The sequence below is a fragment of the Vicia villosa genome, linkage group LG3 (assembly GCF_029867415.1).
Source record: "Vicia villosa cultivar HV-30 ecotype Madison, WI linkage group LG3, Vvil1.0, whole genome shotgun sequence".
Classification (NCBI taxonomy): Eukaryota; Viridiplantae; Streptophyta; class Magnoliopsida; order Fabales; family Fabaceae; genus Vicia; species Vicia villosa.
This window is the reverse complement of record NC_081182.1, coordinates 27,342,608-27,364,206: the sequence shown is the minus strand read 5'-3', so window position 1 is coordinate 27,364,206 and position 21,599 is coordinate 27,342,608. Positions and strand designations below refer to the sequence as shown.

The 21,599-nt window shown below is 32.8% G+C and overlaps 4 protein-coding genes across 9 annotated transcripts; 3 read left to right on the top strand and 1 right to left on the bottom strand.

Annotated features, from left to right (window-relative positions):
• Nucleotides 1-119: 119 nt before the first annotated feature.
• Nucleotides 120-4,720, top strand: LOC131660773 (probable ADP,ATP carrier protein At5g56450). Its single transcript, XM_058930089.1, has 2 exons — nucleotides 120-703; nucleotides 3,802-4,720. The coding sequence occupies exons 1-2, from the start codon at nucleotides 377-379 to the stop codon at nucleotides 4,432-4,434; spliced, it is 960 nt and encodes a 319-aa protein (XP_058786072.1). The 5' UTR covers nucleotides 120-376; the 3' UTR covers nucleotides 4,435-4,720.
• A 1,165-nt stretch (nucleotides 4,721-5,885) lies between these two features.
• Nucleotides 5,886-8,656, top strand: LOC131655249 (heat stress transcription factor A-2-like). 5 transcript variants are annotated; one of them, XM_058925143.1, is made up of 4 exons: nucleotides 5,886-6,368; nucleotides 6,977-7,851; nucleotides 7,953-8,013; nucleotides 8,118-8,656. In XM_058925143.1, exons 1-2 carry the CDS (start codon nucleotides 6,054-6,056, stop codon nucleotides 7,790-7,792), a joined length of 1,131 nt encoding a protein of 376 aa, XP_058781126.1. In that variant the 5' UTR covers nucleotides 5,886-6,053; the 3' UTR covers nucleotides 7,793-7,851; nucleotides 7,953-8,013; nucleotides 8,118-8,656. The 5 variants fall into 5 exon arrangements, with proteins under 5 accessions (XP_058781126.1, XP_058781125.1, XP_058781127.1 ...); XM_058925142.1 differs by having other exon boundaries at nucleotides 7,950-8,013; nucleotides 8,118-8,654; XM_058925144.1 differs by lacking the exon at nucleotides 7,953-8,013 and having other exon boundaries at nucleotides 8,118-8,653.
• A 5,772-nt stretch (nucleotides 8,657-14,428) lies between these two features.
• On the top strand, nucleotides 14,429-18,944 carry LOC131660771 (cytochrome P450 711A1-like). The gene is made up of 5 exons (XM_058930085.1): nucleotides 14,429-14,746; nucleotides 16,984-17,136; nucleotides 17,420-18,188; nucleotides 18,267-18,362; nucleotides 18,434-18,944. The coding sequence occupies exons 1-5, from the start codon at nucleotides 14,505-14,507 to the stop codon at nucleotides 18,773-18,775; spliced, it is 1,602 nt and encodes a 533-aa protein (XP_058786068.1). The 5' UTR covers nucleotides 14,429-14,504; the 3' UTR covers nucleotides 18,776-18,944.
• A 47-nt stretch (nucleotides 18,945-18,991) lies between these two features.
• LOC131660772 (protein IQ-DOMAIN 6-like) lies at nucleotides 18,992-21,258 on the bottom strand. 2 transcript variants are annotated; one of them, XM_058930087.1, is made up of 5 exons: nucleotides 21,046-21,258; nucleotides 20,690-20,938; nucleotides 20,347-20,574; nucleotides 20,147-20,260; nucleotides 18,992-19,934 (listed from the first exon to the last, which is right to left on the bottom strand). In XM_058930087.1, exons 1-5 carry the CDS (start codon nucleotides 21,109-21,111, stop codon nucleotides 19,251-19,253), a joined length of 1,341 nt encoding a protein of 446 aa, XP_058786070.1. In that variant the 5' UTR covers nucleotides 21,112-21,258; the 3' UTR covers nucleotides 18,992-19,250. The 2 variants fall into 2 exon arrangements, with proteins under 2 accessions (XP_058786070.1, XP_058786071.1); XM_058930088.1 differs by having other exon boundaries at nucleotides 18,992-19,931; nucleotides 21,046-21,257.
• Between the last annotated feature and the right edge of the window lie 341 nt (nucleotides 21,259-21,599).

Below are 21,599 nucleotides of genomic sequence, written 5' to 3'. Positions count from 1 at the left end.
AGTCTGCAGGGTTTCCCAAAAGTTTAAGCAAAGAGATTGCAGCGATTAATGTATAACACGTGGATGACTAGATAGAGATTAATGATTAATGATAAAGAAGAAAAAAAATATATCAAGAGAGAAACTATCTTTGTCAATGGAAGAAAAGGAAAGTCAAATATAATAACCAACGAATTTCCGCAGCCAAAACCCACCACAACGTTTGGTGAAATCAACCTACATTACACGACAACCTTTTCCATGTTTCCTTCTTGATAAGCTTTCTCAAAAACCTGAAAGCGAAATCACATTCAATTATCAAAGATGTTTAGTGTGAACCCTTTTGAATAAAGTTTGTAAATTTGTGAAAAAAATTGAGGTTGCGGCGAATCGAAGGATGAGTGGCGGCGAGGATGAAGAAAAAAGGTTGAAATTGAAGCGAAATTCTTCTCGGTTCAGCAATTTTCAACGCGATCTTATGGCTGGTGCGTTGATGGGTGGTGCGGTTCATACGCTTGTTGCGCCGATTGAGAGGGCTAAATTGTTGTTGCAGACACAAGAGAGTAACTTGGCTATTGTTGCTAGTGGAAGGAGAAAATTCAAGGGGATGTTTGATTGTATAATTCGGACCGTTAAGGAGGAAGGTATTGTCTCTTTGTGGCGTGGTAATGGGAGTAGTGTTCTTCGCTATTATCCTTCTGTTGCACTCAATTTCTCGCTAAAGGTTCGTTTTTTTAACCCTAATAATGCAATGCACGTTATTAATATTATGCAAATATTTGGAACTTGTGTTCAATGATGTATCTTGATTTGAGAATGCTCATTTAGTTGTTATCAGGGTTTTAAAAAACGGTCGCGGTCAGGCTTTCATGATTTCGGTCGGTACAATTGTTGCTATACTGATTGCTGTCATCGCGGTGTGAATTTACCACAATTTGTTCTTTAATATAGAAAACGGAGATAACTGTATCGATATCAACATCTGCCAAAACCGTTTTGTCGCAGCCGTTTTCGCAGTCACGGACCTTTTTCTAAAACCCTGGTTATTATTTACATAATAGTCAGAAACTGTTATGGTTTGAGAAGAGGGATGAAGAGAGTTAGAGCCGTGAATTGTATAGGCTGAATGTGTTTGAAAATGTCCTTCACTACTCGGCTTGACGTGTCCCCCGAATATTGAAGGGATGTGGATGGAAGTCTATCTTGTTGTTTTTATATGTGGCCGGGATTGTATGGCAATCACTAGGGAAGCCCATTTTTCGATTGAGTTGCATGGATTACTTAATAAGCATAGTACTTTACTCCCAATATCAAATTTCATTTGCTGTTAAATTCACACGAGGGAGTCCATTGTTTGTCCTTAAGCATGTTATAATTAACTCCTGTTTTTCTTTTCTCTCCCTATCTAACAGGTTTTTCTCATCCAATCAAGTTCACTACTGCTTACTCTTAATAGTTTCGTTTTGTTATATATGTCACCCATATACTGTCCTTGCCTAGTAGCGCTCCATCCCTTATAACTTCTTCTCCTTGATAATGGTACCTATGTCCGGGAAGGAAAAACTCTCAAATTTTTGGATTGTTATTTGCAGTTGTTATCCAGGATGCAAATTTACAAGATGGATTTTATTCAATAACTGTTGACAGAATGACTTTGAGAAGCACTAACATTCACACTTTTAAATGATAAGGGGACTTCCTTTTCTTTGCTTATGTTCTTGTAGTTGAAGGTCTTTTTTCTATTTTCTTGCTACTACATTTGCAATGCTGATTGTTGCTACTTGCTAGGATATCCTTCCGCATCCCTGTACTGAAATCTGACCTTACCCTGTAAAGAAGATAGTAAGAAATATATGATAGGAAATTGATCTTTTACTAGAACAAATAGTGAATATTGTCCCTGATCATTACCTTGTAGATCTTTGAGGGTCTGTACTCTGTAGCTCCCTGTCGTCCCTCCCAAAATGCCTTGACGATTCCCTCTATTCTCATCTATAATTTATAATCTAACATCCTTTCCTAATTCTCTCATTCTACCCTATTCTCACAATAATCCTAGTTTCAATTATAGAATTATTCCTTTCTAATTACTATATGTAATGATATCAACTTCTAATAATTCCGTTCTAGAAATGCTCTCTATGCATTACTCTATAAAATAATGTATTTAAACTCCACCCTTTTTTATCTTTTTATATACCTTTTTTATTAGGTTCTTTTTTTACGGAAAACAATCTTCATTCAATAACAAGTCTAGAACACATAACTTAGTCAGGCAAGTGCATGACAAGTGACCATAATACAAATAGAGGGAAAAGAAGCCACAAGGGCATTATTACTAGACCAAAACTGGACTCCTAACAACCAAACCAATTTTTACTGAACATGGTCATTGGTCCAGAAGAAAAGATGATCCACAATATTTAATCTTACCCATCTACATATCAACTTTTGGCTTGTGTAGGCCCATATCAATAAAAGTGGTCTTGAGTATGACCAATTGAACCCCATGCTTGGAAAATACTTGAAAGCACCATTAGCATTGCACCAGATTTGCAATTCCAAAAATCCAAATACTTTTGGGGCTTATCAACAAACACAACAAATAGTCAGATACAAACTTAGAACAAACTAAAAAGAACAATAACAAGACACTAAACATCAACCAACAAACAAGACAGGGGAAACAAAAAAACAGCACCAGCAAATGCATAGTTGTTGGATCTCAAACCTGATAGTGGATTTGAGATCAAGACAAAAAACTGCAGTGGTGGCTTTTTGTAGGAGGACACTTCGTAGTTAGACCCATATCACAAGGTGAGGGAGAGACCTTGAGAGCTGAGGATAAGGGTGGTCATCAGGTGGGGGACGCTCCATTGGAGAAGATGTGGCGGTGAGGGTTGAGTGCTCAAGGTGGAATTGCATGCAAGTGGAAGCTACAAGGAGGTTACGATGGAATTTTGACAGTGTGAAACACAACTCCATACTACAGAAGGATTAGGTCTTGGGGGAGGATCTGTAGTTATGAGCGAGATGAAGAAAACAGAGCACTGGTGGTGCTCGCAGGCTCAAAAGGGGGCGCGATTGTGGTGTCCTGTCCAGTTATAGTGAAAACCTCTTTCTTTGAACTTACTTGATTTTACATTTTTACCAAACATTTGGTTGGTTTTTCTTGAAACGAGTGATATCCAATAGATGTTTCGGTATGACCTGCTGCATGTTTCAGTATGGCTCAAAGGACATTATTCACGGACCCAAATTTCTTATTTGGATCTTGTCTTTCCTTCTTTCATGTATTTGTTAGAAATCCTTGGCAGGAGTAAGCTTCTTTGACAAATGCAAGGTAAGGGTGCAGGTGCATCTGCAAAAACAATGAGTCTATATACATATTTGTGTCAATATATTTAAATTATTTTGAAACAGATAGAATATAATGAAAATTTATCAAACATAAATGTAGGAGAGGATTGTCGGTACCAATTCTCATAAGGCGATGCATTATTATTTAATAGAATTGTGGCTGATGCTAAGCAAATTTCTGCATGGAAGTTTGTGAAATGTGGCAAAAAAAACATTCTTATTAGCATTTTTATGCCAAGAAGATGATGGAATATGATCATATTCTAAAACTTTAGGCCATTTAATGTATCAATTATGAAGTTTTATTTCCACAACTGATGTATTTCAATGTCTATTTTGTGATGGTGTTATGCTTGTCACTCGTGTAATTGATGAAATTTTATTATAGGTGAAGCTGAATCTCTCTATACTGTTGTAATTAATGTATAGTCATGATGAACAGTGTCTTATTTTTTTCAACAGGATCTTTACAAAAGCATATTAAGGGGTGGGAACTCTAATGCCGATAATTTTTTCTCTGGTGCATCCGCTAATTTTGTTGCGGGATCTGCAGCAGGTTGTACATCACTTATCTTGGTATACCCTCTTGATATCGCACACACCCGCCTTGCCGCTGACATCGGGAGGACGGAAGCGCGCCAATTCCGAGGCATTTACCATTTCCTAGCCACAATATTCCAAAAAGACGGGGTTCGGGGGATTTACAGGGGCCTTCCTGCATCACTACATGGTATGGTGGTTCATAGAGGTCTTTACTTCGGAGGGTTTGATACCATAAAAGAGAAGTTGTCTGAAGAATCTAAACCCGAGTTGGTGCTGTGGAAACGTTGGATGGTAGCTCAAGCAGTTACAACCTCAGCCGGTCTGATATCATATCCTCTAGACACAGTTCGTAGGAGGATGATGATGCAGTCTGGCATGGAACATCCGGTGTACACTAGCACCCTCGACTGCTGGAGGAAAATCTATCGAACTGAGGGATTGGTTTCATTCTACCGTGGCACGGTTTCGAATGTGTTTAGGAGCACTGGAGCTGCAGCTATCTTAGTCTTGTATGATGAGGTCAAGAAATTTATGAATTGGGGAGGATTGTGACAGAAGCACCAACCCTACATATTTAACTGAGTTCATTTTGATACCTGATATACATACATTTTGAGTGAGGATTAGGGTAATTTTGTAAAGTACAAGTGAGCTCCATTATAGTTCATTTGAAAATGCATCTTGAATGGAATTTCAATAGTCAGCAATCTAAAAAGGTTAATTAAGCAAAAATTGTCAAAGCCAAAAGATTAGATTAGAAGCCAATAATTAATGATGGTGTAATAAGATTATGCTTGGAATATATAAATTTGACAAACTCTCATCATTCTCCTTTTTGTATTTTATATATACTTACTTTTTTTATTCTTAAGAAAAGAGACTAACGGCACTTTTTTTGTTAGTAGACTAACGTCACCTTAAAGAAAAAAAGTATATAGAACATTATAAAAATTCATGGTATTATGATTATATACCTAAAAAAATAATAAATAGACGGCACTTTTTTTGTTAGTAGACTAACGTCACCTTAAAGAAAAAAAGTATATAAAACATTATAAAAATTCATGGTATTATGATTATATACCTAAAAAAATAATAAATAGACAACATTAAAGGAAAAAGTGGATGAGGAGGAAAACCCAGAGAATGTATTATTAAGGTTTAATTGCAATTTTAATCTTTTTATCTGGATATGTTAGTAAATAGACATGTTAGTAAATTAGTAAATAGACATGTTAGTAAATAAGAGATGAGATTGAAGAGATTGTAAGAATACATGTACTCCTTTCGAAATGAATTATTCTAAACTTCACTTTATATTTGAGTCGTATTAAATTATTTAATTAATTAATTATTATTAAATAGAAATTTAATTATATTTATAAATTTTATTTAACCATGACTCTTAATTTAATAAATAGCTAATATAATTTATATAAATATTTTAATAAAATAATCCTTAACTTTCTCCATAATCTATTTACTTTTATCTAAATCATTAATTTTAAAATATCTTTTAACATTATTTTGGTAGTATTGTTAGATCTTCATTTTTAAGTTCTCTAACTTTTTTAAATGATTTTAATCGTAAAATCTCCGTATTTAAATTATCTAAGTTTATTTTCCACAACATTCTCTACTATACACATTACTTCAACCCTGTCTTTTATAATAATTCTATGTTAAATTATTTTTTTGTTTTACAATAAACATGTTTAATGGTCAAATTTCAATTATTCATAAAAATAAAAATGACTTATTTTGTGAGGACTGAGGAATACACTAGTTTTCATGAAAAGTTGCATTAAAATAAATAAATATTCTCATAAAGTGAAAATTATATTTTCAAGGATAAGAAGTGAAAGCTAAAAAGTAAAATAAAAATAAAAAGAGAATTTTAGCCAGTTTGATACAGCAAATAATTTTAGGTGGAAAGAGCTGATAAGTCGAGAACTTTCCAGAACTTGTCCAAAAACTATCTTATGCCACGTAAGAGTAACCAATCTCCAGAAAGTTCCAAAACACTAATTTCCTCAATCCGTCTCTAGAACCTTCTTACTCCACCCACCCCTTAAATTAAATCATCCCATTCTTCTTAAATCCCTCAACTAAACTAAGAGTAACTAACTACACCCGTTTCTAAAATTGAGTCTCACACACAAGCTTTCTTTATGAAGGGAATTTTAGTGAAAGAAGAAGAAACACTAGCATATACAAATGCTGGTTCATCAACAAGTTCATCTTCCTCCTCCAATTCAAATCTTCAACCAAAACCAATGGAAGGGTTACACGAAACAGGTCCGCCTCCATTTCTCACCAAAACCTTTGATGTCGTTGAAGATCCTTCCACCGATGGAATCGTTTCGTGGAGCAGAGCGCGTAATAGCTTCGTCGTTTGGGACCTCAATAAATTCTCCACTGCGATTTTGCCTCGGTACTTCAAACATAGCAATTTCTCTAGCTTCGTTCGTCAACTCAATACCTATGTAAGTAATCTATCACTTCGAAAATTATATCGGATTCATTCTTGTTAGAATTAGTTGAATTTTGTTTAAATTAGTTATAAGTTAGTTACGATTACTTGAATTTTGTTTAAATTAGTTATAAGTTAGTTATGATTAGTTAAATTTTGTTTAAATTAGTTATGAGTAGTCGAATTTTGTTTTAATTAGTTATGATTAGTTGAATTTTGTTTATTAGTTATAAGTTTGTGATGATTAGTCGAATTTTGTTTAAATTAGTTATAAGTTAGTTATGATTAATTGAATTTTGTTTAAATTAGTTATAAGTTAGTTATGATTAGTTGAATTTTGTTTAAATTAGTTATATTAGGTTTGATTAGTTGAATATTGATTATGATTAGTTATAAGTTAGTTATGATTAGTTGAAAATTGGTTATGAACCGTTATAAGTTAGTTATGATTAGGTCAGGTGAAAATTGGTTAGATTAGTTAAAAATTGGTTATCATTAGTTCTAATTTAGTTATGATTAGTTGAAAATTGGTTATGATTTAGTTGAAAATTGATTATCATTAGTTATAAGTTAGTTATGATTAGTTGAAAATTATTGAGTGATTTTTGTATATAAATGCAGGGTTTTAGAAAAGTTGATCCGGATCGATGGGAATTTGCGAATGAAGGGTTTTTAGCTGGACAGAGAAACTTGTTGAAAACGATCAAGAGAAGAAGAAATGTAGCACAGTCGCCGTCTATGCAGCGTGAAAGCGGCGGTGCTTGTATCGAATTAGGAGAGTTTGGTCTTGAAGGTGAGATTGAGAGGTTGAGGAGAGACAGGTCTGTTTTAGTGGCTGAAATTGTGAAACTGAGGCAGCAGCAGAATAATTCAAGGGATCAGTTATCTGCTATGGAAGCTAGGCTGTTGGTTACTGAGAAGAAACATCAACAGATGATGGCTTTTCTTGCAAAAGCACTTAGTAATCAATCTTTTATTCAGCAATTGGCGAATAAGAAAGAGTTGAAAGGTGTTGAAATGAAGCGGAAGAGGAGGCTCGCTGCTAGTTCAAGTTTGGAGAATTTGCAGAATGATTCTGTGACGATGATGACAGTGCCGATTGAATCTGTGGTGGATTATTCTAGTCGAGAACAACAAGAGGGTTTGACTGCTATTGAGTCTGAGATAGAGACATTGTTAAGTGCTTATGATAATGAGTCGAAGAGTGAAATCAAAGACTATGCATCATTGAGTTCAGTTCCGAGTGCTAATGAGAGTAATTTGGGTGATTGGGAGGATTTACTGAACCAAGAGTTGGTTGGTGGGAATCCAGAGGATGAAGTTCTGATTGGTGAGTTCTCACAAATTGATGCGCCGGTTGAGGATTTGGTAGAAAAGAATGATGATTGGACTGTGGATTTGCAGAACCTTGTTGATCGAATGGATTTTGAACCTTAATCAAAATGGTTGTAGAATTTTGATCTTTGTTTTTTTGTCACTTCACTTGCACCTTGCTGGTATGGAATTTGTTGTTTATGTTGTTGTTTTATGATTGATGATAAATAAAAATTTCTGTGATGGTAATTGATGTAGAATATGAATGGCTTTTATGCAGCAGGGAAGATTGTAGATGCAGAGCCAGCCAAAAGATGTGTATCCTTTATTGAACAACAGTATAAGTTGTGTGAAGTAGTTTGAATTATTGCTTGTGCTAAATTAGTTATAGTACTGTACTATTTTTAATTATGTCCTTTTGTTTGTAACTACATTGTACATTTTGCAGGCCTGTACTAAAAGTGAAGCAAATATTCAAGATTATGATGGAATGGGAAAAGTAGTGGCCTACAAATTACTGGATTGTCAAATGTTCATTGTTCAAGGAGGGTTTATAGCTTTTTTTTAGCAACACTTCAATTGTTCTTTGACAATTTCAAAATAGATGGATTAATTGTGCACCATTAAAAGTTTAAGATTCTGCATTTTTCAGATAAATAGACAGAGTAACATGTTGATGGGTTGGTTAATGTTGGTTTTCTTGGGACTGAATTTACATGATGTACTTATAAGTGAAAATGCATTGAAGTCGAGTTTATGTGTGATAAGTTTAATTGTTTTTTTTAGATATTTTTTAATTTATTAGGACTGCCTTTGTTTTTGTTTAGTTTCCTTGATGCTCCTTTTCTTTCTTCTCTACAGTTATTTGAATTTTTCTGATGATATTTTTAAAAAGATATTTATTGGATTATATTGTTTGTGGTGGTTGTGTTGATGACTCAACATAATTGATATGATAAGATATACAATATGATGAATTTGCAGTTTAAGTTTAACGAATTAAACCTTAGTATTGATTTAATTATAAATTTCTCACCCATTTTTAAGATAGTTGTTAAATTAAAAAAAGGCGATTTTTTATCTATCCAATACAAAAGGATAAATAATTAAAAATTAGACTATTTAATAAATAATTAAATATAATATAATAATTAAAAGTTACATTATTTAATAAATAAATAATAAGAGATTGGTTAAAAATATAGTATATAAATTTTTATGATTTGTAAGTAAAAAAAATTTAAATAAAATAAAGAGTAATGCATAAATTACTAAGAATTAAATTGTTTTGAAAATTGTGCATTGATTTTAATAAAAAATGTATAATTAATTTTTTTTTTCAATACAAACATTATATAAAGTGGGTTTTTTTACTTGTGTATTGTGTCTTAGAGGTACAATAAGTTGAGATTATCCTAAAATAAATTGGAATTTCTACGCGAGAATATGGAGAAAAACTTCACAGTTGTGTGATTGTTTCAAGGTTACAATTTTTTTTCTCAATACAAACATCATATAAAGTGGGTTTTTTTACTTGTGTCTTGTGTCTTAGAGGTACAATAAGTTGAGATTATCCTAAAATAAATTGGAATTTCTATGCGAGAATATGGAGAAAAACTTCACTTGTGTGATTGTTTCAAGGTTACAATGTAATCATGTTTGAATCAAGTTATAAAAAATTATTTTAAAGAATTTTTTATTTCAAGAATTATTATTTACACATAATTTTTCTATTGTTATTTCAAAAACATAAAGGGTGGGAATATAACATTTTCATGGAAATAAATTGAATCAACTATAACTTTCTACTATCACTCCTAATTACTATTATTTTTTATTTCTTTATAATTTAAAATTAAACAAATTTAATAATTATTCTTAAGAATCTAAATTTTTTTTATCAAACATATAGGTTGGAACAATATTCCCGAAAATAATAATTTTAGAAATATCATTCCAAAGAATATAATTTTAAGTCATGAAACAAATACATCCTTGGGCTTTATTGTAGGGATGACAACGGGGTCGGGTCGGTTGCGGGTTTCACATTACCCAAACTCACACCCGAAATTGGAAAATTATACCTTATACCCCTACCATTATCCCTCTACCCCTACATTTTTTAAAATATTCCAATTATATCCTTTTAATTTAAAAAATAATTTTATTATTTAATATTTTACCATTTCAAACCCCTACCAAAGTGCATCGGATAACTTGCAGTCAAGTTTTTCGGTTTGTAATTTTTCTTCACCGGATAACTTGCAGTCAAGTTATCCGGTTTGTAATTTTTCTTCACCGGATAACTTGCAGTCAAGTTCTCCGGTTTGTAATTTTTCTTCACCGGATAACTTGCAGTCAAGTTATCCGGTGTAATTTTTCTTCACCGGATAACTTCCCGTCAAGTTATCCGGTTTGTAATATTATAGATAACGGTTTTATTTACTTTTGGCCACGGTTTTTCCTTGTTGCCTAAACTTTTTTATTTTTATTTTATTTACTTTTGACCACGGTTGTAACGTGTTGTCTAAACTTTTTAATTTTTTTTTTTAAGTTTCGGGTTAGTTAAAAACTATGCACCATCATCATTTTTAAATCAGATTTTTTTTCCTAACAACCATTTTATGTTTCCATCATATTTTGACTTCATCAAAATTAAATTTAATGTCTGCAATGCCCTAAACTACTTTCAGAATTACCGACTAACCCCACAAACCAACACGAGTCTTTGCATCACACGTTTACCTCACTCACACGTTGTGGGGTCAGTCAGTAATCTTGAAAGTAGTTTGGAGCGTTACAACACTAAATTTAATCTTGATGAAGTCAAAATATGATGGAAGTATGAAAGGGTTGTTAGGAAAAAATCTAAAACCATTTAAAAATGATGATGGTGCATAGTTTTTAACTAACTCAAAAATTAAAAAAAATAATAAAAAGTTTAGGCAACAAGGAACAATCGTGGCCAAAAGTAAATAAAATAAAAAATAAAAAAGTTTAGGCAACAAGGAAAAACCGTGGTCAAAAGTAAATAAAATTGTTATCTATAATATTACAAACCGGATAACTTGACGGCAAGTTATCCGGTGAAGAAAAATTACAAACCGGATAACTTTATTACAAGTTATCCGGTGAAGAAAAATTACAAACCGGATAACTTGGCTGCAAGTTATCCGGTGAAGAAAAATTACAAATCGGATAACTTGACTGCAAGTTATCCGGTGAAGAAAAATTACAAACCGGATAACTTGATTGCAAGTTATCCGGTGAAGAGAAATTACAAACCGGATAACTTGACTGCAAGTTATCCGATTCAGTTTGGTAGAGATGTGAAATGGTAAATATTAAATAATAAAATTATTTTATAAATTAAAAGGATAGAATTGGAATATTCTAAAAATTGTAGGGGTAGAGGGATAATGGTAGGGGTACGAGGTATAATTTCTCCGAAATTGGCACCCGAACCCAAATCCAAACCCAAAAGGTATTCGGGTGGAACAATGACACCCACGCCCACACCCGTTGGGTTCGGGTTTTTTTACCCAAATCCGAACCCGCAACAAAATACATAAAATACAGTTTTCCTACAATTTTTCACAATATATATATATATATATATATATATATATATATATATATATATATATATATATATATATATATATATATATATATATATATATATTCCTGGCCTTCACACTACCCAAATCCGCACCCGAAAAAATCGGGTGGCACCCGAACCCGAACCCAGTCAACTCGGGTTTTCAATATATATATATATATATATATATATATATATATATATATATATATATATATATATATATATATATATATTTATATGTGTGTGTGTGTGTGTGTGTGTGTGTATATAAGCGGGTGTGATTTCCGGTTTCGGGTGTGGGTTTCACACTACCCAAACTCGCACCCGAAAAAATCGGGTGGCACCCGAACCCAGTCAACTCAAATTTTCACCCGTTGACTCGGGTTCGGGTGGGGGTGGGCTCCGCGGGTTTGGGTCTACTTGCCATTCCTACTTTATTGTTACAAAAATTCACAAGTTATTTGGTTGGGAATCGTTAATGCCACTTAAGCATTGAAAAAACATATGAAAATTCGTAAATGTTTTTTGGGTTTTGGAGATGCATTTATTGCTAGCAACACTCTTTTTTCAACACTTTCTCAAACACTTTCACTCTTTTATTGATTGAGACATGTGTTACTCTCTCACTACAAAAATAGGTTTCACCATAAAATGGTAAGATACACACATGTTTTAACCAATAAGAGAGGGAGGTGTTTGAGATAGTGTTGAAAAGAGAGTGTTCTTAGTATTTCTCTTATACATAAATATGTTCAACTGAGATGTATTATATTTCTTTTCAAATGTAATCCGGATATGTATCTTCAAAATCATCCTATGAATGTATTTCTAATCTAACAACTCAATGATAAAGTCGAAAGTATATTTTCAGATTTGTGAAGAAGGAATTTAAAAGGTGCGACCATTACATGTCAATCACAGTTTCAAAAGTGCATTTTTAGATTCTTCAAATGTAATTTGTAATAAAGCAACACCCTGTTTACTCTCCTTCTTTATGATCAAACAACTATTTTCTCTAAAAATTCTAATAAAAAATTCTTCTATTCTCAATCAAATTTTCCACTCTAAAATTTCATTCTTGTGTATCATCATATCAAAAGGAGCAAAAGAAGCTGAAATGTAAGATAAAAATTATTTATTTCATCCTTCATTGCTCACGTTAATCTGATTTATATGTTGAAAAAGTTACGTTGCGTTTAAAAATGCATTTTCGAATTTTAGTTGAGTTTATATGGAAGTACATTTTTGGATTAGTTCAGTGTTTATTTGAATTCAAGACCAGAAAAATAAGAGACATATACTGTATTTTACTAACTCAACTACACTTTTGAGCCTAAAATTCTAGCTTGAGTAGCTTGTCCCTTGGGCCGGCCTTAAAAAAGACTATTGAGAATTTAGGATAAAGGATGGGTTGAGAAAGAAAAAAAAAAGAAGGTAAAGATAACATGTTTCTCTTAAAATTAATTATGTTTTTTTTTTTAAGTACATTGAGGTCAATTCCATGTATAAGAAATGTTGATTCCTTAGGAATCGCAAAGCACGTATGCTTGTGAAAATGAGGAAAGTAGAACATGTGTTGATAGTAATTCCTAGCTATCAATTATTATTCTTTTAGGCTAAAGAATAAAATTATTGTATCATCTTGTTCGCTCATATGTCGCTATCGTGAATACTTCCGATAGGAATAGGATGCATATTGGTTTTTCTTTTGTTGTGTTTCTCAATATTGGTGAAAGTGTTAATTGGAAAATGCTGAGAAATGGATTTATACAATGGTTAAAAACTCTTTCTCGAGAAATTTTGATTATTTTTTCCTGTATTTTAGAGAATAAATTATTTAAAAAATGTCTTGGTTAAATTAAAGGTGCTCAAAATCCATCATGAATTGAAAGATGACAAACCCAACATGAATTGAAAGATACTTCTTTATTTGTCAAATTATATTCAGTGACAATTAGTTCAATATTATTTGTCAAAAGTATTTAGTAGGAGTGATATTTAGTGGAACTAGGGCATTCTTTTAGGTGGAATAATAAAAAGCCTTTGCAAAGATCTGGTGTTAGTCACGTCCAATTAACTTTGAGAGAAGACCTCGTAAGTTTACAAAGATCTGGAACTATGCACTTAGGATCTTATAAAAACACCTGAAGCATGTAAGAAAAAGTATTACATTTCTTATATTTACATGCTTTTTCATTACAAGATACTTACAAAAAAAGTACACAAACAAAAAGGGGAACAGAGTGCCCTAATAGGTTTATTTCTGCTGAGAAACGATTTTCCCATCAACTACTACTTAATCTGGCCAGATTTTCTCCCTAGAAAATGTTAAAGGGCGGTGGAAGTGCACCATTTTTGCAAAATATTTTCAAATGACTGTGAGGCTTCCTCAAGGGTAGAAATCATACAGTCATCCAACTGTTTGGTTAGCTAAGCATTCTAAAGACGCAAGAATCCTAATTCTTTTTTAATAGATCCTAAGCTGCCTCAAACAGAAGCCAAAGATCGGCCTTTAATCTCCGCGATCTTCACCAGATGAGCCACCTAGTCGAAGAGAAAATCAACAAATTTTAGAGAAATTAAATCATTTTCCAACCCAATAAAAGAGATAGAAGTTTTCTTTACTTCATGCATGTAACTATTTATAGATCATATATATATATATATATATATATATATATATATATATATATATATATATATATATATATATATATATATATATATATATATATATATATATATATATATATATATATATATATATATATATATATATATATATATATATATATATATATATATATATATATATATATATATATATTCAATAAGTTAAAAAATATATATATTTTTTTATAATAAAGATAAACTAGAGAGAGTAGAAGAATAGGTCTCCACACTTAATTCAACACTTTATGGGAGTAGAAAGACATGCATGAGCCGTAGGTATCTTTTCAAGCCAAAGTGACTTGTGATACTCCATTATTTTTGTCTTCCCATGAATACCCTATTATTGATTTGATTATTACACATTAATAATTAGAATAAATTATAAAAGTGGATTGGATTGGGTACAAGGGTATCTAATTCTCATATATCATCATCACATAAGGACAAAATTAATAAAAAGTCCATTTACCTCCATTTCCTCTATATAAGCCATAAGGAGTGAAGTGAAACTAGAGCACCTACCCTTCAATAACCAAAGCTTGTGTTGTGAAACTTGGAATGGTGTTGATGGATTTGACATGGTGGTTTTCAATTCCAATTAGTGTTTCTTTAGCTTCAACAATGTTTACTCTATTGAGTTTAGTTGGAGGATGGTTGATTTATCTGTATGGGCCATATTGGAGAGTGAGAAAGGTCCCAGGCCCACCATCACTTCCTCTGGTAGGACACCTTCACTTGTTAGCAAAGCATGGTCCTGATGTTTTCTCAATACTTGCCAAGCAATATGGTCCTATCTACAGGTTTGTTTACTTACATCTATGTATTGTTGTATTTCTTGGGTATCTCAAGATTATTGAAGTTAATGTTTTTTTTGAAGTTAATGTTTTTTTTATTAGAGTTAATCAATTTTTTGGTTCTTCTAAATATTTCAAACTTTATTTTTAGTTTCTCTAAAATTTTCTTTTAAAGAATGGTCCTTCAAAAATTTTAAATTTTAATTTTTGGTTCTTCGTGACAAAATCGTAGTTAAAATGGTATCTAATTTCGTCGTTAAAATAAAAAAAAAACGCTAAAACTGTCGCTAAAAACCGTCGTCAAATTGTAAAAACCGTCGTTAAATTGTAGGAGAGACCAAATGTTAAAATTTAAAATATTAAGAGGATATTTTTTAAAGAAAATTTTAAAAAGATTAAAAATGAACTTTAAAATATTTAGAGGGACCAATTAGAAGAGTATATTAGATATATCAGTTATTAAATAAATTAAAAAAAGAAAACATACTATAATTTAGTTGTCCTTTTTCTATTATGATTTCCAAATAAAAAATTATATGAAGGGCCCAGCTGACACCAGCTTCATTTGTGTTTGGATTATATTTTATTAAAATAAAATATTATTTCTGATATATGTTTTTGTCTATTTTCTATTGGTCAATGTCGGTCGATTTGTTATAATAAGTTGTTTGTTTTTTTTTGGGTACCAATACCATTGTTGGATGATCTACTAAGAAATTCTTTTTTGTTTGTCTTGTCTCTCGCATTTAGAAGATTAACAATATTTATTAGATAGTATAATTAGTAATCTGAATTAACAAGTATTTTAGAATATTTTTTTTAAATGTGACAATTATTTTGGAACTGAGGAAGTATTATGTACAAGAGCAATAAATTCTACACAGCAAAGATCCAAATTTTGAATAATATCTGATTTATTTTTTATTAATATATAATTTTATTTTTGATGTGTTATTTTTAATTATTATAATTGTTTTTTTTTTTAATTTGAGCTAATTTTTAAAATTGCAACGGGATTTCCGAATTGATTGGGTCAATTCTATTTTTATCTGATTCATTAGTTTTAAGATTTTTTTAATAGTTTCTTTAATAATTTTTTTAGGTTTAATTACAATTTTGGTCCCCTACAATCATTTTTTTTTTTGAGTTTTGGTCTCCTATTTAAAAATCTAGAATTTTAGTCCATATATTTTTGTTTTTTTTAGGATTTTTATCCCTTACAAATCCGAAGACAATTTTAAATAAAATGACGCTCACATTGATATGTGTCAGTGTCAGTTCAACCGTGAATTGTTAAAAAAAAAAAACTAATTTTAGTTAGGATTCATGTTGAACATGTTATTAATATGAGTTCCATTTTATTAAAAATTGTTTTCGAATTTGGAAGGGGACCAAAATTCTCATAAAATTAAAATAAAAGGACTAAAATTCCGGATTTTAAAATAAGGAGACAAAAACCCAAAAAATAAATAATAAGGGACTAAAATTGCAATTAAACCTTTTTTTTAAGTTTTCTTTCTATTTTAATTTACTTTTCTTACGACATAAACTACAAATCTTATCTTTACATGCACAAATTTATCTAACTATTTTTCACAATATTTTTTATTAACTCTTAACACATTCTTTATAATTGTAACTTTTAATTTTATCTCATCTAATTATATCATACATCTAACATAACGTCCTCATCTCTATCACACATACTTTATTTCCATGCTAATTTTAAACTAACTAATATTTTATTCCGTACAATATTATTGTTGTTCGATAAAAAAAATTATTTTAACATAAATAATACTTTTGTGTCATATAAAACACCTGAAATCCTTCTTAATCACCTCATTTAAATTTATTGAAATTAAAAAGAACTGTAAAAGTTTTATGGGACATAAATCCTAATTCAATTGTCATGGACCCATGGAAAGAGCTAGAAAGCCTAGGATCATTATTGCTATTCCAAATCATACTACAATTCAGAATAATTAGAGTGTTTCTGATCATCAACTGAATCATCATATTCTTCACTCATCTGGTGAATCATTAGCCTTTAAGTTGCTGCAATATCATGATGGAGTGTCCCTCCAAGCAAGAAAATTCTCAACTCATGATACCATAAAAAGCTCAACACTACTAAAAATAATCTTTTTTTCATCACACTTTTTTTTTGTAACTATCAAATAATTTCATATTTTTTTCCACTTTATGGTTATTAATAATTTTCCCATAATTTATTACTGCAGATTTCACATGGGAAGACAACCACTAATAATAGTAGCAGATGCAGAACTGTGTAAAGAAGTAGGAATCAAAAAATTCAAAGACATTTCAAACAGAAGCACTCCTTCTCCCATTAAAGCCTCTCCACTTCATCAAAAGGGTCTCTTCTTCACCAAGTAACAAACATTTCATATAATCATATTCCATAATGTTTTTGTTTTTGTTCTTGTCATGTTACAGAATAAAATTGATAAGCAAGCACATAGAATCACATGAAATGAAGTTTCATAGTATATGGTTTTTCACATTTTTCTCAGTGGACTTGCCACTAAGTTTGAATATTACTTTACCTTTTCTAAGTGGCAAGAAACTCAGTACTACATTATTTGTCGGCAGATGTTTACAAAATAGCATTTCACAATGTTTTTTGTAACAGTTTCATGCCACTTTGATCTGCAGGGATTCACAATGGTCTACAATGAGGAACACGATTTTGTCGGTATACCAACCGTCACATCTAGCAAGACTAGTGCCAACAATGCAATCATTCATAGAATCTGCCACTCAGAATCTTGACTTAGAAAATGAAGATGTTGTCTTTTCTAATTTATCACTTAAACTCGCGACCGACGTGATTGGACAAGCAGCGTTCGGTGTTAACTTTGGCCTCTCTGAACCTCATTCCGTTAGCAACGAAATCAAGAATGTTGGTGATAATGAAGTAACGGATTTTATCAATCAACATATATACTCGACAACTCAACTTAAAATGGATTTGTCGGGTTCGTTCTCGATCATACTTGGTTTACTTGTTCCGATTCTTCAGGAGCCGTTTAGACAGATTTTGAAGCGGATACCGGGTACTATGGACTGGAAAATCGAGCGTACTAACAAGAAACTAGGTGGACGTCTTGATGAGATTGTGGACAAGAGAATGAAAGATAGAACGCGCAGTTCAAAGGATTTCTTGTCGCTTATACTAAATGCTAGAGAATCGAAAGCTGTTTCGGAGAATGTGTTCACATCTGAATATATCAGTGCTGTTACTTATGAACACTTGCTTGCTGGTTCTGCAACTACTTCCTTTACTTTGTCTTCTGTTGTCTATTTGGTTGCTGCGCATCCAGAAGTCGAGAAAAAAATGCTTGAAGAGATTGATGGGTTTGGTTCAATAGATCAAATACCGACTTCTCAAGATCTTCATGACAAGTTCCCTTATCTTGATCAGGTAGTTAACTCGAATGAACATCCTGAAAAATCGAGTGTATAGAAATTAACTCTTATAATTTCTATTTAATTAATGCAGGTGATCAAAGAGGCAATGAGGATTTACATTGTATCGCCATTAGTTGCTAGAGAAACATCGAATGAAGTAGAAATCGGAGGTTACCTTCTTCCAAAGGTAAAACATGTTTCTTTTTGCACGATCATCAATGCTTCAAATCTGTCACTAATGTAGTTTGGTTCAAGCAGGGGACTTGGGTTTGGTTAGCACTTGGAGTTCTAGCGAAAGATCCAAAAAACTTTTCAGAGCCAGAAAAGTTTAAACCAGAAAGGTTTGATCCTAACTGTGAAGAAATGAAGAGAAGACACCCTTATGCTTTCATACCATTCGGAATTGGTCCTCGGGCTTGCATCGGGCAGAAATTTTCCCTACAAGAGATTAAGCTTTCACTCATTCATTTATACAGAAAATACTTATTTCAGCATTCACCTAACATGGAAAGCCCTTTAGAACTCGAGTATGGCATAGTCCTTAACTTCAAGCATGGTGTCAAGCTCAGAGTCGTAAAAAGAACAACAAAGAGCTCCTAAATTTTACAGTTAAGATTGTACTAGTACTTGCATACATCAAAAGTCAGAGGATGAGATATAAACTAATATTAGAAATAAGTATTATGAGATAATGTAATGAATAACCATGTCATATACCAAATAATGTATGTTTATGAAAGGAATGAAAGGATACTATTATGGTTTTCTAGCTTTTAAATAGTGAAAAACAAGATGAAAAATGTTGACAAAGTGTGATTTTCCCATAAATTGACAATTCATACAGAAAACTCTTCGGACCGAGTATTAATCAAAACTCACAAATGAACAATTATACAAATGGAGGACAAGAACATAAGCTACATCTGGTTCTTCTTGAAGCTAGCTAGTTAACTAACTCGGATTAAATTACAACAGACAACAAGTTGTTGAATTCTTGGAAAAACAAATAAATTAAGAGATCTTGAGCATCCGTGGAGCTATTTGAGTTTCCTGGAGCTGTTTGAGTTTCCTTCTATCACCGTGGCCTCACCGAGCTTTTATCCATGTGAGTTGATAGGTGAAGTGGCCTAGAAAAGTTGAGTGAATGGTCAGAAGCAGCTATACTTCTTGAATCTCCATTAGAGAAACCTGCAGCCCTCCTCATAAACTGAAACTCGTCCATTGACTGTTGCCTTTGAGCTCGGTTATACATTGGATTATTACCCGATTTTAGCTTCGCCTTGGTTGATTGCGTTAGGTTCATGTAATTTGGCCTAGAGTTGTTGTTACTATCCTCAGTCCTTTCATAAGTGTTCCCTGACATTGGTGTTGCTGATGTACAAATAGAAGATGATGCAGAACTCTCGTCATACCGAAACTCGGAACTTGGACTAGAGGACGAACGAGTAGCTTGACAGATGTGGGGAGGAGGCTTAGCGGAAATCCTTGTTGTAACATTGTTCCTCTTGATATTGACTGAGCATGGTTTTGAATTAGAGCTTACAAAGGGTTCCACAAATTTCTTCGGAGGTGGTGGAGGCGTTTTATCTAAGCTTTCAGCATGGGATTGTTCCATCAATCTTGTCTCCCACGGCTTGGCTGCCATCCATCTTTCCAACCAACTCCATCCTCCATTAGCTTTGTTCATCTCGGGATTCTTGAGAGATGAAAACGAGGCAGCGGTTTGTGAATAAGTACTTGAAGTTGATCTGCATTGCTGCTAAAAATCTCAAAAATGTAAGCATCTGAAACTAACAATATTTCAGATGATTTGTGAATTAGAAAACCCTCGGTCACATTACTTTCTAACAAACAATTTAAGAGACTAGACCGACCGATCTAAAAGGACTAATGTGTTAAACAAAAAATCATTTTTCGAGGACTAAATTGTGATTTTTCTAACCTAATTTAGTTACTAACTTAATTTATTACCTTTTGAGCAAGAGAGTATGCAAGTGCTCTTTCTCTTTTGAAAGCTCCTTCTTGCCTCATTTGAATCTTCGATTTCACATCTTCCAATGTTCCTATACTATCACACCACCCTTCCTGCACATCCACAAAAGAAATTTCTTAGAAAAACCTAACTAAAACCAAAACTTGTAAACATCCCATTGTCATTTCATGATAAAAACCTCAGCATCCTTCAAAAGTTCAAGCTTTGTCCGCCGCTCATTAAGCATATTCTGCACAGCTTGTCCCTCCATCGACATCCTCACTCGACGAGCCCTCACTCGAGCCTGAACTCGAACCAACGCCTGCATGCACCTCAATGTCACCGCAGCTTGCTTCCTCACTTGCCTACCCCTAACTAGTGCTTGAATCCTCACCACCGCCTTCAAAGCCCTCAAAGCCCTTCTTGCCTGCACTCACAAAAACAACCCTTACATAAACACAGTTCCTTCCAACAAACACTACAATAACACACATAAAACCACATTCAAAGTTTCTAAAATACATAAACCCTAAAGTAAGTACCAAGAAGGCGCGGAAAGTGGTTTGGATTCTTATAGCAGCCCATTCTTGCCTAACGAGTCTAAAATCCTTAGGTTGAGCTCTAACAACGGTGGCTACAGCGGCGGTGTAAGCTTCTGCAGCAGTTGGAGATTCAGAACCTTCAGAAACTGCTTTATGAGAGTTGTTACCTTTAAAACCTTTCCAGGAACCGTTATCACCAGATGAACTTCTCCATAACCTCCATTTCTTACTCTTCACACCCTCCTTCACCTTCAAACATTAACCAAAAAAAAAGTCAAACAAAAAGTCAAACAGTTATTTCAGATGCAATGTTAGTAAAACAAGAAGTAGTAGTAGTAGTAGTAGAAGTAAGTTACATGTTCATCTTTGTCGTGTTTTTTGAGTCCGATTAATGCTTTCACCCATTTTCCAGAAGCACCCATGAGTTTGTTTTGGGTTGAGAAAGTGGTGAATAACTGATAGATATTGTGATTGAATGAAGTGTAATAAAGTAGAGAGAGAGAGAGAAAGGAGGGTTTGTTTGTAATCGTGGGTGTTGTTGTGTTTGGAGATTTGAAATTTGAAAAAACGTGCAACGGACAAAGGAAGTGAAATAAGGTTGTGGTTGTGTTAAGTGGGCCCGCGACAGTGCCACGTCAGGTTAGGCGGTTTAAAATTTGAGTTTGTAGGGTGGGGAAGTGGGGTCCATTAGTTGATAATTAAAAAATGTAAAGGGTATGAAAAGGAACGAAACGTTTTGGTTTTGTGGGAAAAAGTGAGATGGGTACTGCTGAGGAAAAAGAGAGGGAAAGTTAGGGGGAAGATAGAGAAAATGATGGTTGTATTGTGTGGGACAAGAGGATCTAGCATGTTTTTACGAGTAAAAAGCACGGTGGAAATGAGATCTACCGCTCTATGTTACTGACGCGGC

Bases quoted from the DNA above. Each gene is read 5' to 3' on its own strand.
- LOC131660773 (XM_058930089.1), top strand. From the start codon at position 377: ATGAGTGGCGGCGAGGATGAAGAAAAAAGGTTGAAATTGAAGCGAAAT. The intron at 704-3,801 runs GTTCGTTTTTTT...TTTTTTCAACAG, and splicing joins CACTCAATTTCTCGCTAAAG to GATCTTTACAAAAGCATATT.
- LOC131655249 (XM_058925143.1), top strand. From the start codon at position 6,054: ATGAAGGGAATTTTAGTGAAAGAAGAAGAAACACTAGCATATACAAAT. The intron at 6,369-6,976 runs GTAAGTAATCTA...ATATAAATGCAG, and splicing joins TTCGTCAACTCAATACCTAT to GGTTTTAGAAAAGTTGATCC.
- LOC131660771 (XM_058930085.1), top strand. From the start codon at position 14,505: ATGGTGTTGATGGATTTGACATGGTGGTTTTCAATTCCAATTAGTGTT. The intron at 17,137-17,419 runs GTAACAAACATT...TTTGATCTGCAG, and splicing joins AAGGGTCTCTTCTTCACCAA to GGATTCACAATGGTCTACAA. The intron at 18,189-18,266 runs GTAGTTAACTCG...TAATTAATGCAG, and splicing joins AGTTCCCTTATCTTGATCAG to GTGATCAAAGAGGCAATGAG.
- LOC131660772 (XM_058930087.1), bottom strand. From the start codon at position 21,111: ATGGGTGCTTCTGGAAAATGGGTGAAAGCATTAATCGGACTCAAAAAA. The intron at 20,575-20,689 runs GTACTTACTTTA...TTGTGAGTGCAG, and splicing joins CCACTTTCCGCGCCTTCTTG to GCAAGAAGGGCTTTGAGGGC. The intron at 20,261-20,346 runs GTTTTTATCATG...GTGGATGTGCAG, and splicing joins AACTTTTGAAGGATGCTGAG to GAAGGGTGGTGTGATAGTAT.